Here is a 15,155-nt window from a genome sequence, read left to right as displayed (position 1 = left end):
TGCTCTAAGGTCTCCCTGGAGCCTTCTCTTCTCCAGGCTCAACACCCCAACTCTCCCAGCCTGGCTCCAGAGCAGAGCTGCTCCAGCCCTCCCAGCATCTCTGTGGCCTCCTCTGGCCTCTCTCCAACAGCTCCATGTCCTTCCTGTGTTGGGGACCCCAGAGGTGGCCCCAGCCCTGCAGGGGGGTCATGGGTTCTCACCAGAGCAGAGCAGAGGGGACAATTCCCTCCCTGGCCCTGCTGGTCACACTGCTGGAGATGCAGCCCAGGACAGGGTTGGTTTCTGGGCTCCAGCACATGTTGGTGGCTCATGTCGTGTTTCATCCACCCATTTCAGTTGGGGCACATCAGCATCATGACACATTTGATCTAGAGGAAGTGAGAGGACATCCTGACCCTCTGGCAAAGGGCTGATAAGCACTGAGGAGGAAAGTGCTCACAGCAAGCTCATCTGCTTTTAGCTGCACTCTTGGAGTTGCTGTGTTATGGTCTGAGGATGAAAAGGCCTCTTTTGCTAGGAGAGACATGTCACATGGTAGGTCCAAAAGTTAAGATGGAAAAATGGGGTCACACCTCCTAGAGCAGCAAAGTTAGAAGTACAGAGAGGGCTCTTCCTTGTCTAGGTTTTGGTAGCAACAGCTAGGAGGGAAATCCTCACCTGAGGAACATCTGGGAGCTTGATCCTTCCAGGGTGGAGACATCTGCTGCCAGCAGCTGGGCAGGAAATAAAATCAACGGAATCACTTGAATTTTTCCTTCCCCTTCTGCTGCAGCCCTTGGTGAAGCAAGACAGTTTAGATATCTACAACGAGAGAGACCCTTTCAAGAGTGACGAAGGAGGGGTTGATGAAGAGGAGAATGATGATGTGGACAGTGGGATTGAGGGGCAACTGGACCTGCTGGAGCGAGACACAATAATCCCTGTGCTGCCTGCTCAGCGCCCGCCTATCGAGAGGGTGTCCTTCCCCAAAGGGCTACCCTGGGCCCCCAAAGTCAGGTAAGACCACCTGGTGTCATTGCTGTCCTCCCCAGTCCTGTCTGTCCTGGAGATCATCTAGCTCCAACCCCCCTGCATGGGCAGGGACACCTCCCACTAGATCAGGGTGCTCCAAGCCCCATCCAGTCTGGCCTTGAACAATTCCAGGGAGGGAGGCCACAACTTCCCTGGGCAACCTAGGCCAGGGTCTTACCAACCTCACAAGGAAGAATTTAATCCAGTTTCTTTAAAACACAGGAGAAAATACATCTTTTTGATGTGGGAGCAGTGACAGGGTTAAGTGTGTCTATCCAGAGCACTCCTTGCAGGGACATGGCAAGAACTGGGTCCCCACGTGGGTCTCCACACACCTGGTGCCATGGCACTCCATGTAGCTACATCCTCTCAGCATTGAAATCAAGTGATGGTTGTATTTCTTGGCTGGTGCCTGGAGATCCAGCTGGGTTTCTTTCTGTCTGTGAGAACCTTGGCTCATGGTTCATGTCCTACTTGTAGTGCTGGGACCGTGACCAGTTCTCATGAAAGATGCCTGAGGTGGACAAGATGTCAGCTTGCTCTCTTGGAGCAGCACGTGCTCTGCCAGACTGTGGAGACAACATTTGTTTGCTCAGAGCCAGCAGATGCTGCTGGAAGATACATGTACAGGGAGCACAGAAGGTGGATCAAAAGGCACTGGTTGTAGAGAACTCATCTTGATTTATTTGCACACTCCCATGGAGCTGCACACCAAATACAAATGGTTTTGGTTCTCATTGGTCCCAGCCAGTGGTGCCTGCGGCTGTTAAGACCTCTATAAATCAATCCCATACAGCTCAAAGGTTCCTGCTGGCCCCACATTGCCATCCTTCCTGAGTAATGCAGGCTGCAATCTGGGATGTTTCTGTTTTCCAACCTTCTCCTTGTTTTTGTTTCTCTGCTGCTCCATCAGACAGAAAGACATCGAGCACTTCCTCGAGGCAAGCAGGAACAAATTCATTGGATTCACGCTGGGACAGTGAGTGTTATGTGTGTAGGTCCAACAGAGTCTGTCCCACAGCTCCCATCAGTGCAGATGAACCACTGGGAGGTGGCCACAGAGCTCAGGTTTTCCCAACTCAACCAGCCCAAGGCATCCTCAGGACCATGTGGTGCAGTGCTGGATTTGGCTGGGGCTGCACCAGCGCACTTAGTGTCATAAAAACATGTTCTTGGAGATGCTGGTCTCCGAGGACCTCTTTCTATTAAAAAATCAGAGCTAGCCTGGAATAAGTGACCTCTGGCCCAAGCCATGTGAGGAGGGTCTGAGAGAGCTGGGTTTGTTCAGCCTTGAGAGGAGAAGGCTCAGGGGAGACCTTATCACCATGTTCCAGTACTTCAAGGGTGGATGCCAAGAAGATGGAGACTCTCTATTGACAAGGAGTCAGGTGGAAAAGACAAGGGGTGATGGGCATAAGTTGCTCCTGGGGAGATTCCAATTGGACACAAGAGGGAAATGTTTCCCCATGAAGACAGTCCAGCATTGGAACAGTCTCCCAAGGGAAGTGGTGGATTCCCCCACATGGGACAGTTTGAAGTCTCAGCTGGACAGGGTGCTGAGCCACCTCCTATCAACTAGAGTAGTACCTAGAGAGGTTGGACCAGATGGTCCTTGAGGTCTCTTCCAACTTGGCATTCTAGGATTGATGTAGTGAGTTGGGACAAGTGGTATCCACAGCAAATTACCCAGTTTGCAACTAAATCCAGCAGAGTCATCCTGGTGTGGGCCTAGCAGGATATCCCTCGTTTTGGGTGTGGTGCTGTGCTCAGGATGGCTCCCCACAGAGACTTGATTTCACCTCAGATCTTCACCCCAAGGTCACCCCTTTCTGGTGCAGGCTTTGCTGGGGAGGGAGTGGGAGGGTGGGCCAGTTCCTGACCCATCTGGGATGAGTTCAGCAGCTTCGTTAGACTGCAGGCTCCCTTGTTGACCTTGGAAGTGTGAAACCCAGATCTTCCCAGCCATCTTTCATCCCCCACAGGGACACTGAAACCCTGATAGGGCTACCACGGCCCATCCATGAAAGCGTGAAGACCCTGAAGCAGGTAAGATGGTGGCTCTGTGGGTGGCACTTGGATGAAGCAGCCCTGAAAGCCTTGCTGAGCAGCAGTCAGCTTGTCTAACCTCATCCCTTGCTATATATGCTGCCTTGCACTCAACAGATGCTTTGTGGTGGGACTGGACTTGTGGGGATCGCATGGTTGTGAGGAAATTCTTGGCCAAGATCACCAGGGCTGTAGGGGGATTGCAGGACATTGAGGCTCATACACATAAGCTTTTGTGATGCAGCATTTCCAAGGAGTTTGAAGCTCCTCAGATGTCTGGTCTCAGCCCACAGTCCGCGTTTCACATGACTTCTGCTCCTCCTCACAGCAACATTCTCAGTCTGAGCTCCTGCTCCTTCTGCCTTGGGAAATCAATTTGATTAATCCAGTCAAGGCCTGAACAGCTTGAGAGGGGCTGGACATTCACCCCATGGAGTGTGGGATCCTCAGGTCTAACCTCTGGCTGAAACACCACCGGAGGGAGTAAGAGGGTCTGTTCTTGTTGGTTATTACAGGAAAAGCTTCTGGAGTTTCTTGCAGGAATTGAGGCAAGAAAATGGAAAACTGAGTCCTCAGTGCAATTCCAAGTAGACTGTCCAGCACTTGGACTTGCCCTTTGGACACCTCCAGAGGCCAGCTGACCCTGTTTTAAGTCTGGATTGCCTTTTGGAGGCAATTGTCACTCTCCATTCACTTACAAATAGATCCTAGAAGGAGTAGGTGGGTGGCCTCAAATAAATGATGTGTGAGGAGCTTCAGGGACAGAGGGATGTTCACACACAGATGAGTTCTCCATGTATCTGCTGTGACCTGTGCACCTAACATCAGCAGATGTTGTCTTCACTGTCTGTGTTTCATCCTTCAGTTGTGACCTTGCTCTGCCTCTCTCTGTCCATTTTGCCAGCACAAATATGTTTCCATCTCAGACGTCCAGATCAAGAATGAGGAGGAGCTGGAGAAGTGTCCCATGTCTCTGGTAAGAAGTTGCTGCTCTCCATCACTAGACAGACGTGTGGAAGGTTTCCAAGGTGTCATAGAAAGCCACACCTTCTCCATGATCCTCAGGACACCTGAGGATCCTCAGAATACCTGAGATACTCTTTTTTAAAAAATTTTTTCCTAGAAGTCCAAATGTAGCAATGGAGAAAGACCTGGAGCTTTCTCCAGTCAGCATGCAGCTGTGTCCATGATTAAGTCCTCAAGCTAGGTTATGTGGAGGTGACCAACATATCTCAAATGGGTCCACTGGAGATACCTAATTTTTCCTTTTTCCTAATGTTTCCCTGTGCTAGGGGGAAGAGGAGGTCCAAGAAACTCCTTGTGAGGCCTTGTACCAAGCCATGTTGTACAACCTCCCCCAGTACATGGTAAGCTGAAGTACATGGTGCTTCTTAAAAGCAAAGAAGAGCTTTTGAGTGGGGAATGGTGCCAACCTGTGATCTGCAGAGCTCAGCACGGGGCTGCTGGGCTATGTTCAGGACTTGGAATGGTGAGGTTTTGATGGGAATCCAGAGCAGAGTTGGGTAGGAAGTACAGTCCAAGAGGAAAGGTTCAGAGGATCAAGGGATGCCACAGTCAAACTGTTGCAAGTGGGTCAGTGGTTGGAAAATAGGGAGTGTGTGGAGGATTTGGAACAAGGAACAAAGTCCTCCACATTGGTAGGAGCTCAAAACTGGCTCCAAACACCGAGGGGAGTCAGTTAGGGATGGGCCTGTGTCATCTCCTAAGCTGCATGAGCTGTAGTATTAACCAAGTTGTTGCACACTGGTGTGGGCATGTTCACTTCTGACCTGAAGAAGCAACCTACAGATTTCACTGGTCCCTTGAACCTTTGCCCTTTTTGCTGAGATGAACTTCCATTATCATATCACACTGATCTCTGAGCATGATGGTTTGCTGGGCCAGGAATCAAACTAAACCATCCTTGTGCTTTATGTGGCTCAGCAAACGAGTTGGCAACACCTTCAGGTCTCCACCAACGTGGCTGTGCTCTCAACAGCTTTTCAAACTGTGAGGAGTCTGCAGGCTGTCACCTTCCTTACAGGGACATCCCTTGGCCCCAAGCCTTCCCAAGAGGAACTCCCAGAGGAATACAATGCATGTCCTGAAATTCATTGCCATGTTGGATGAGGCTTTGAACAACCAGATCTAGTGGGAGGTGTCTCTGCCCTTGGTAGGGGGTTGGAACTAGATGATCTTTAAGGTCACTTCCAACCCAAACCAGTCTGTGATTCTCTAAGGTGCTCACTGAGCCACGTGCACTCCATCCACAGGGAGAGACAAACACAGATTTAAATCCACCAAGCTCCAGGTGTCCCTTGCTTTATTTTATCCATCCTACTGGAGCTCATGAGGCCTTAAGTTCAGAAGGTAGAGCTGCTGTGCTCCCCACACATGTCCTCTCTGTCCAGGGGATAAAAGGAGAGGTTAAGCCCTGGTGCAGTCAGTTCATCATGGTGAGCAGAGCTTGGGATGGTGGAACCCTATAGACCTGGCTTGAAGTTGTCCATTTTCAGCAAGTGAAGAAGGAAGAAATGCCCCTTCCTGGGAGCATCCCTCCATGCCTGTCCTCCCCTGCAGATAGCTTTGCTGAAGATCCTCCTGGCTGCAGCCCCCACCTCCAAAGCCAAGACCGACTCCATCAACATCCTGGCAGATGTGTTGCCTGAAGAGATGCCGTAAGTTCTTGAGGAGGTGGCTACCAGCCATCTCAACTTTGCCACCAAGTCTTGGGCTGAGCAGAAGAGTTGGGGTTTGCTAATAGATCTGGGGGGGGGTCCTGATTTGGGGACATCTTTTCGGATGGGTACAAGCTACTGTTGCTGCTAAGGTAGAGGGGTGAAGTCTTAGAGTCCCAGAGGGAAGTGAAGGTCCCTGTTTCTGTAGAGCTTGTGCAGATGAATAGGAACTCAAAAGTCCCTTAGCCCTCCTTGCTCCTGTACCCACCACACTGTTGCCTTCTTGCCACCAACCCAGCATCACAGTTCTTCAGAGCATGAAACTGGGGATCGACGTGAACAGGCACAAAGAGATCATCGTGAAGAGCATCTCAGCTTTGCTGCTGCTGCTCCTCAAACACTTCAAGCTGAACCACATCTACCAGGTGAGTGGAGAGAATGGGATGGCCAATGCCAAGCTGGTCTGGAAGCCAAGTGTGTCCTGATAGACCCTCTCCTAAAAGACCTCTCCAGGAATGGGCTTCCATAACGAGCTGCAGATTGCCTTTCCATAGCGGTGAACCCTGGTCCTGGGCCAAGAGTTGGCCGGGTGACTCAGGCAGGAATAACTTGCCTGCAAGATATCTCTGCCTGTGGTTTGACAGGATTGTTTCCACTCACATGGAAAGAGGTTTCAGGCTCCTGGAAAAATTCACACTGTGGCTGATCAGGTTAAAATTCAGGAGGTCTCGCAAGCAGAAGCCTCCTTGGTAGAGAGGGAAGGGGATGGGGGTGAGACAAGACCCTCTTTTGCTCTGTTTCATCTCCAGTGACCAGAAATAGTTCTGGGTGGGACCTCATGAGGTCAAGTAATCCAGTCCTCTGTCCCTTGGCAGGATCAAGTTCTTGCAGCTCCAGTTTCAACACATCCTGGAGGTCTGGGTCCTAGATGCAGTCTGCTTTTTGTTTCATTTGCATGGCACCAATCACACTGGTGATTAAAAAGTCACACTGGAGCTTGATTAAAAAAAGACCAAGTGCTGATTTGACCCATGGCCTGGGCCCAGGTCTCCACCTATTCTGCAAGTCAAACAATGGGTGTTTCTTATTTTTTTTTCCTTGTAAAGGTTTCAGCATGGTACAAATCCATCTGTGTGATGAAGCCCACTGATATTTATCTGACGAGAAATATAAATCCATACATTGGATTTGATTAATTGAAACAACCACCCACAGTTTTACATTCCTACATTCATTCCCCTGCACCCCATCACTAATTTTTCTTGCTCCACTCCCAAAACAGCTCCTCTCGTTTCTTCCTCCATGGCAGGAGGACTCTTGCGGTCTGGTGAGCAACCTGATCAGTGGGCAACCTCAAGAGGTCCCTGCTCACTGCAGGGGGGTTGGACTAGATAATCTTGAAAGCTCCCTTCCAATCCCATGTCATTCCTCCTCCCCTCTTCCTCCACTCTCCCCTCTGGGATGTCGACTGCAGGTTAGTGAAAGGCACAGGTGGGCCAGGAGATTGCTGCCATGTGTGTCTGTCTCCTCAGAGGACAGTGGAATTTGTTGCATTGTGCAGCCCTTCATACCCAGATCATTTCATGTTTAGAGGGGGAGAGACACAAGGGTGAAGGCAGGGGTACTTTTTCCAGTCAAAATTTGAAGAGGCACTGACTGGGGTTACTGTGTGACAGTTAGTTAGAGGAATGATTGTGTTTTCTCCCCTAACAGCTACACCTCCTCCTTCCCTCTCCCCCACAAACTGTTTTGCCACAGGTTTGGACCTTGACACACTAAACTGCAGCCATGAGGTGCAGCTATTCCTGAACTCCTGCCATAAAGTTTGTGTGTCCACTCCATGGCAAATCGTTTTCCAGCTGGTGGGAGTTGCTGCATGTGAGGCATGCCCCATACAGCAGCCTTCTGCAAGGAGAAGATGGTCTGCCAGGTGTCTAGAACAGACCATGAAGACTGGGCTTCCATTCCCAGGTGATGCTCCCGGTTGTTCCAGCTGATGTTGACCCATTTCACTTCTCTTCCTCAGTTTGAGTACGTGTCCCAACATTTGGTGTTTGCCAACTGCATCCCGCTGATCCTGAAGTTCTTCAACCAAAACATCATGTCTTACATCACTGCCAAAAACAGGTACAGCCACTTCTGGGGAGAAGAAGGATGATGGAGCAGGGAGGCTTCGTGTGTGAGAAACCCTCGCATGGGGTGGGACCAAGTGGCCCCTAGTCCCTGGCATGGCTTTGGGGCAGCATGTTCTCCACTAGAGCAATACACTGGAGGGGAGCAGATCCCTTTTGCCTGATGAGGAGAACTGGATGGGGGGTTTCAGTCTCTCATTGGGCTACTAACATGCATGAAGGCACGTCTCCCTTGCTGACAATAGATTGGTTGCATCTTTACATGGACTCCTAGAAAGCAGCCCAGTGCCTCTGGGCATCTGTGGGCCACAGCTTCCAAAAGCCCAGATGGGGTAAAGTCTTCTAGGTGCTGTCTGCTTGTTGTAGATATAATTCAGCTTCCCTGACTTCTCCAGCTTTTGCATAGTTGTCCTGCCTTTGACTTCTGATCTGAGAAGGCCACTAGTTCCATTTTGAGTCTATATGGGGACCTGCTGGACTAGTGCAAGTCAGTGTGAGAACTGAGAGAGCACAACTCTTTCACAGCTCAGTAGGACTGGGTAGGATTTCCCTGTTCAAAGGAGAGTGACAGAAGATGCTGCTCTTGGAATGATGAAAAGATTCCTCTTCTTGCTTTTTGATGCTCTTTTTGTTGCTTTTGAGCCATGTGTGTAGGCTGCTGTCTCCTGCGTGGGATGGTTGTGTAAGTGTCAGAAAATGGAAAAAGAGAAAGCAATATATTAATTATCTTGCTGATAAACATTTCCACTTCTGGTCCTGTGCTTTAGAGACACATAAGTGAGGAGGACACGTAGCCCAGGATCACGCAGCTCCCTCCTCTGCTTTCTGATGGAGGTTTTGCAGGCAAGACTTGGTCATGTTCAGGTGTATGGACCTGAGACCAGTGATGCCACAAGGGATGTCAGAAGTGATGCCAGCACAAGGACAACCTGCAGCAGATGAGCCATGGGGCTCCTGGTCCCGAGCTGGTTCCCTCTGAGCTCTCCTGCTTCAATCTGCACAGCACTTGCAGGTTTAGGATTACGATTTGGGGAGGGGTTTTTCACCAGAGAGGGCAGGGATAGGACAAGGGATGATGGTTTTAAACTGAAAGAGGGGAGATTTAGGTCAGACATCAGGAAGAAATTCTTCCCCATGAGGGTAGGAAGGCACTGGAACAGGTTGCCCAGGGAGGCTGTGGAAGCCCCATCCCTGGAGGTGTTGAAGGGCAGGTTGGATGGGGCTTGTGCAGCCTGGTCTGGTGGGAGGTGTCCCTGCTCATGGCAGGGAGGTTGGAACCTGATGATCTTGAAGGTCCCTTCCAACCTTCACTGTTCTATGATCTGTGGGAGCCAGCAAGGAGCATCTGTCCTTGTGGTCAGACAAACCCTTCATGGACCAAATGCTTTAAGCAAAGCCTGTTTTAGGGGATCTTCAGACCTTGGGTCTTCATGCAGAGGGATTGCTTCCAACTCAGTGATTGTCATAAGTCTGCTTTTTGCTCAGCTGCTGGATTTAAAAACAAATAATAGCAAAGAAGAACTGAAGTTGTGTGCTAGTGAACACTTCCTTTGAAATCAGTGCAGGTCTTAGGGTACAGACAGCATCAGTGTGTCTCTATGTATACATACTATGTACATATACACACACACACACATAAATACTTGTTTATTGAACAGGTTGCCCAGGGAAGCTGTGGCAGCTGGAAGTGTGGAAGGGCAGGTTGGATTGGGCTTGGAGCGACCTAGTCTGGTGGGAGGTGTCCCTGCCCATGACAATGGGGTTAAACTAGATGATCTTTGAGGTCCCTTCCAACCCAAACCATTCCATGATTCCATGATTTCTATGACTATTGGCTGCTTATACAAAGGCAGTAGGCCTGGAGGGCTTGGAAATACCTGATAGCCTCATTGTGAAGTTTCTTGCTGGTAATGAGATGTCTCCATTTTAACCTAACATCTGTTTTGCTGGGTTTTTTTCCCCTTTTAAAATACACAGTTGGGTAACTAATCTTCTGAGTCCCTGTGAATGCACTTGGGATGCACTTGGGAGCCAGGAGGGACTGAGGTGCTCCATGAAGCTGAGCCATGAGGCAGTGGTGAGGCTGGGAGCCCATCTGGATGTGGTGCTGGAAAGGCAGGGAGGCATTGCAGATCCCTGGGCACGATCACAGAGATCATCTTTAAAAGTTACTTTTGTATTTCCCTGGTTCTGAATGAGTCCCTTCCTTCCTGTCTTCTACAGCATCTCCGTCCTGGATTATCCACATTGTACAGTCTGTGATTTGCCTGAGCTCACTGCAGAAAGCCTGGTAAGCAGCACACAAAGGGTCCTTGTAGCCAGTATTGCTGTTTGCAAGAGGGTGAGGAAGGACTTTTGTTTTCTTTTTTTTTTCTATCTTCTTTTTCTGCATTCCTAACCTTTCCAAAATCAGACTGATTTTCTAGCCCTCTTTCAGACTTAAAATTTCCTCCCATCGCTCTTCTGACTGATGATGGTGGGGAGGAGTAACTGCTGGTGTTGTGCATAATATATGCACAACATATTTTCTATATAATATAAAATCCTTGGGTTTGGAGTTTTCCATTTTCACTTCTCCAAATGAGAGAACCTGCTTTGACAAAGGATTTGCTTAGAGGCCATTGCCTCCCAGGTTTCAATTGTTCTGAGCACTTGCATTTCACCAGATGCCAGCAGATTAAGGAATGAACCAAATTCCCTATGGAGAACAGCCTAAGTATTATGGAGACCAGCCAGCATGATGGGCTGTGTGAATGCAAGGATGGCAGCTGAGACACCATTGCTGGCAGGTTCAGAACTGCAATAATTCAATGCAGAGTGGGTTGGACTTGGACTGGGCACAGAGCAGGGACAAGCTCTGGGGTTAAGAGGGATCTAAGGGAAGAGAGACCCTAAATAATGCAGGGATCATTTAGAAGGTGTCTGACCAAAACTAGTCCGGGCAGGGATGATCTCATGTTACCTGGCTGCTAAAATCTTAAGCCTATGTTGCTCTCCTCAGCTATGGAAAGGCAAAAATCTTGAAAGTGAAAGATTTTCCCTAGTTTCTATGCAGGGAAGTTGCTGACGAGTCCCTCCAAGGCTGCAGCCAGCCAGGACAACCAAACTGGTTTTATTGGATCCATAGCCACAGCATTTCTGATGTGCCACTGTGATACAAATTCCAGCCATGAGTTGATTGTACCAGATCAAATGTCTATACAACCCTCTGAGGAGCACGGTGGGTGGCTGTGGGACTGTCACATGTGGCTGACATGGTGCCTCAGCCTTCCACCACTGTCCCTGCTCAGGGTGACAGCTCCTGGACATCTCCCTCCTAACCAAGAGGATAAGTCCCTTGTTTTGTGCAGGTCCATGAGCTGCTTGCTGAAAGCTGGTGTCCTGGCCAGGCTCCCACCGACCATATCCTTGTCCAATGGGGACATCTAGTGATATATTGTTGAGAGCTCCAAGGGCTCATGCTGAGCCTTAAGCTCAGGATTAGCTTTATGGCTGTAGGAGAAGTCTGAGCATCCATCCAGCTCTGGAGTCTTCAGCACAGGAAAGACATGAAGTGGGTCCAGAGGAGGCCATGGAGATGCTGAGAGGGCCGGAGCAGCTCTACTCTGGAGACAGGCTGGGAGAGTTGGGGTGTTGAGCCTGGAGAAGAGAAGGCTCCAGGGAGACCTTAGAGCAGCTTCCAGTGCCTGAAGGGGCTCCAGGAAAGCTGGGGAGGGGCTTGGGACAAGGGCAGGGAGGGGTGGGAGCAGGGGGAATGGATTAAAACTGGAAGAGGGGAGATTTAGACAAGAAATTAGGAATTAATTGAGTAGTGAGACCCTGGCCCAGGTTGCCCAGAGAAGCTGTGGCTGCCCCATCCCTGGCAGTGTTGAAGGGCAGGTTGGATGGGGCTTGGAGCAGCCTGGGCTGGTGGAAGGTGTCCCTGCCCATGCAGGGGGGTTGGAACTGGATGATCTTCAAGGTCTCTTCCAACCCAAACCATTCTGTGATTCTATGATTTCTATGATTTACAGAAACTTTTCTGAGCTGTGGTGATCACTGGGCTGTCATTTCCTCCCTGACTGCAAACAAGTGCAAATCTACCACAATATGTATTTCCCATGACAGGAAGATGTGATTTATCTGAGCTCTAAACTTAAATGCAAATTAAAATGCTTATTATATCTGACTCTCTCAGAAGGGTTTCCCCCAGAATCTGTTATCTTCTTAGCAGCCTGATGACCACCCAAGCGAGGAGATAGCTCTGCTGCTCACTCTCCATCAGGAATAAACTTGAGAAGATAGTGAAAATAAAGGCTTTCTGCACAAGGGTGTCTCTGTGAATGCCCATCTTAGGGTTATTATGCTTTTCCTTCTCTGCTGTGCAGGAGGCTGGAGACAACAACCAGTTCTGCTGGAGAAATTTATTCTCCTGCATTAACTTGCTGAGGATCCTCAACAAGCTGACCAAGTGGAAACACTCGAGGACAATGGTAAGGGAATGTCCCATTCCTCTGAGACCTGCTGTAGTCTGCCAGTGTTGGACCATCCAGTGTGTCCCCAGCTACTTCAGCCCAAGCTCCCTGCTGAGAGTGTCTTCTGGCAGTGCTGGAACTTCTGCTTTTTCATAATCTGCCCATTTGTCTTTCACAGATTGAGCCTTAAGCGAAGAAATACTTTTTCTTCTGCAAATAATATTTAATTTCTGTCACCTTCAAGTCCCCTGCAGCAAGTTTTGGTTATGCTGAACACTCATGTTCTACCTGCTTGGGGTCTGTACCATACATGGCCCAGGTGTTGGTGAACAAGGCAGCACAGAGAGTGCTCATGTGGGTTTCTGGATCATGTTGAATGAATGTGTGTTGGTTTCTTGGCAGATGCTGGTAGTCTTTAAGTCAGCCCCAATACTGAAGCGAGCTCTGAAGGTGAAGCAGGCCATGATGCAGCTGTATGTCCTCAAGCTGTTGAAAATCCAGACCAAATACCTGGGGCGCCAGTGGAGGAAGAGCAACATGAAGACCATGTCTGCCATCTACCAGAAGGTGCGGCACCGCATGAACGACGACTGGGCCTACGGCAATGGTGAGTGGGGCCACGGAGCAGCTGCTCTGTCCCCAGGTGGGATGGACACACAGGGGGTTTCATGGAGTCATAGACCTGGGAGGGACCTCAGAAGATCATCTGGTCCAACCTTTTGTGGGAAAGGGAGCCTGGATGAGACAATCTACCACTCCATCCAGTCGCATCTTAAAAACCTCCAGTGATGGGGACTCTGCCATGTCCCTGGGGAGGTTGTTCCAGGGAGTGATTGTTCTCAGTGTAAAAAAAGCCTTTCTCACATCAAGATGAAACCTCTCCCAGTGTGGCTTGTACCTCCTGCCCCATGTCTTCTCCATGTGGCTCTTTGTGAAGACAGAGACTCTGCTCTCTCTGTAGCAGCCCTTTTAGTACTGGAATACTGTGATGGTGTGTGTCCCCCCAAAAGCCTTCTCTTCTCTAGGTCCTCCAGACTCTTTCAGTCTTTCCTCATAGAATCATAGAATTGTCAAGGTTGGAAAAAACCTTCATAGAATGATAGAATTGTCAAGGTTGGAAAAAACCTTCAATATCATCAAGTCCAACCATCCACCCTACATAGGCAGGTTCTTCAGCCCTTTGATGTGGTTTGACATGGTTTGGACTGTTAGGATCCCATCAACTTGTTCGAGTCAGTGTTGGGGATTTTTTTTGGAAGCTTTAAGGCTCTGTTCAGCACCACCAAGAGGGAACAAATTGATTGCATGAGGAAAGGTGGGAATAATAGATCAGGATGGGACATGGTCAGCTCAGATCTCCAAGATGAGAGTTTCCATCAAGCCCAGGCCTGCACTTTTGCACTTCCAAATCACTTTCAACATTGAGCCAATAAGCTGTCCTGCTATCCACACCAAATGTGCATGCTCAGGATGGCTGTGGAGATCTGCAGTTCACACCTGAGAAACAAGAGCAGTTTCATCCCAGTGGTGCAGATCATAGAATCCCAGAATCATAGAATCCCTGACTGGTTTGGGTTGGGAGGGACCTTAAAGATCATCTAGTTCTTTCTCCCCTGCATGGGCAGGGACACCTCCCAGTAGACCAGGGTACTTCAAGCCCCATCCAACCTACCATCTTATATTTAAATACCTTAAATTAAAATGCATACATAATTGGGAATTGATTAGGAATAACTGACTGGATAATACTCTGGTCAATTCAGGCATGTGGTTGCTGGAAATCTTGTTTCTTTTGCTCAAAACTTGGATTAAAACTGGGAGAAGGGAGATTTAGGTTAGACATTAGGAGAAAATTCTTGGCTGTGAGGATGGTGAGACTGGAACAGGTTGTTCAGGGAAGTTGTAGGAGCCCCATCCCTGGAAGTGTTGAAGGGCAGGTTGGATGGGGCTTGGAGCATTTTTTTTTAGCGTGATCGGGTGTGTGGTGCCCCGGCCCAGGCAGGGGTGGTTGGAACTGGATGATCTTCAAGATCCCTTCCAACCCAAACCATCCCACGATTCTGTGATTATTTTTTTTTTTTTTCCACAACACTTTGGTCTTGTTCCTCCTTCTGTGTAGACATCGATGCCAGACCCTGGGATTTCCAGGCTGAGGAATGCACCCTCAGGGCCAACATCGAAGCCTTCAACAGCCGGAGATACGACAAACCTCAAGACTCAGAGTTTGCCCCGGTGGACAACTGCCTGCAGAGTGTGCTGGGCCAGCACCTGGAGCTCCCCGAGGACTTCCACTACTCCTACGAACTCTGGCTGGAAAGGGAGGTGTTTTCCCAGCCCATTCGCTGGGAGGAGCTGCTGCACTACCAGTGAGAGCAACACCTTCACCTGCCCCCGGTCCCAGCTCGAGGAGGACTCAAGGTGCTACAACGCAAAGGAAAGGAAGATGGTTTTGGACCTGGGTGTTAAGCAAATTTAGCCTTTACAAAGAGACCAAGTGTCTTTGTCTATCTACCCAGACAGCCTCAAGTATGCAACAGCCAAATTTTTGGAGGTCATCTCTTTCCTGGGACTTACTGGAGGCCACACAGTATCTACAGACCTGCAAAGAGGCCACGGGCCAGGCTGCAGTGTCACACCAGTGGCAGAGGCAAGAACAAGTCGATCTGGTCTTTACTACAGGTTGACAGCAGAGCAGGAGAGCTCAGAGGCTCTCAGCATGCACGTGTGCTGTCAGAGGACCTCAGCTGTTGAGGTTGCCACCTCTCCCAGATGCCCCACACTGTGCCTGATTGGTTTCCAATTTTCCAGTTCTGGCTGCCTGGTAAGGTGCTTCT

The 15,155-nt window shown here is 49.5% G+C and overlaps 1 protein-coding gene across 1 annotated transcript in view; it reads left to right on the top strand.

Moving 5' to 3' along the window:
- STRIP2 (striatin interacting protein 2) overlaps window positions 1-14,765 on the top strand; it is a 26,436-nt gene extending 11,671 nt beyond the window's left edge. Inside the window, exons 11-22 of the mRNA XM_009996361.1 lie at window positions 773-996; window positions 1,925-1,990; window positions 2,994-3,057; window positions 3,962-4,033; window positions 4,350-4,424; window positions 5,638-5,735; window positions 6,034-6,160; window positions 7,762-7,862; window positions 10,091-10,157; window positions 12,235-12,339; window positions 12,724-12,928; window positions 14,441-14,765. Coding sequence (XP_009994663.1) covers window positions 773-996; window positions 1,925-1,990; window positions 2,994-3,057; window positions 3,962-4,033; window positions 4,350-4,424; window positions 5,638-5,735; window positions 6,034-6,160; window positions 7,762-7,862; window positions 10,091-10,157; window positions 12,235-12,339; window positions 12,724-12,928; window positions 14,441-14,691 — 1,455 coding nt within the window. The 3' untranslated portion in view covers window positions 14,692-14,765. The remainder of the gene's footprint in view (window positions 1-772; window positions 997-1,924; window positions 1,991-2,993; window positions 3,058-3,961; window positions 4,034-4,349; window positions 4,425-5,637; window positions 5,736-6,033; window positions 6,161-7,761; window positions 7,863-10,090; window positions 10,158-12,234; window positions 12,340-12,723; window positions 12,929-14,440) is intronic.
- The last annotated feature ends 390 nt before the right edge of the window (window positions 14,766-15,155 follow it).

Source organism: Chaetura pelagica, unplaced genomic scaffold, assembly GCF_000747805.2.
Source record: "Chaetura pelagica isolate M959 unplaced genomic scaffold, ChaPel_1.0 scaffold250, whole genome shotgun sequence".
In the NCBI taxonomy this organism is placed as follows: Eukaryota; Metazoa; Chordata; class Aves; order Apodiformes; family Apodidae; genus Chaetura; species Chaetura pelagica.
The sequence above is the reverse complement of the archived record's forward strand: the minus strand, read 5'-3'. Positions and strand labels throughout refer to the sequence as shown.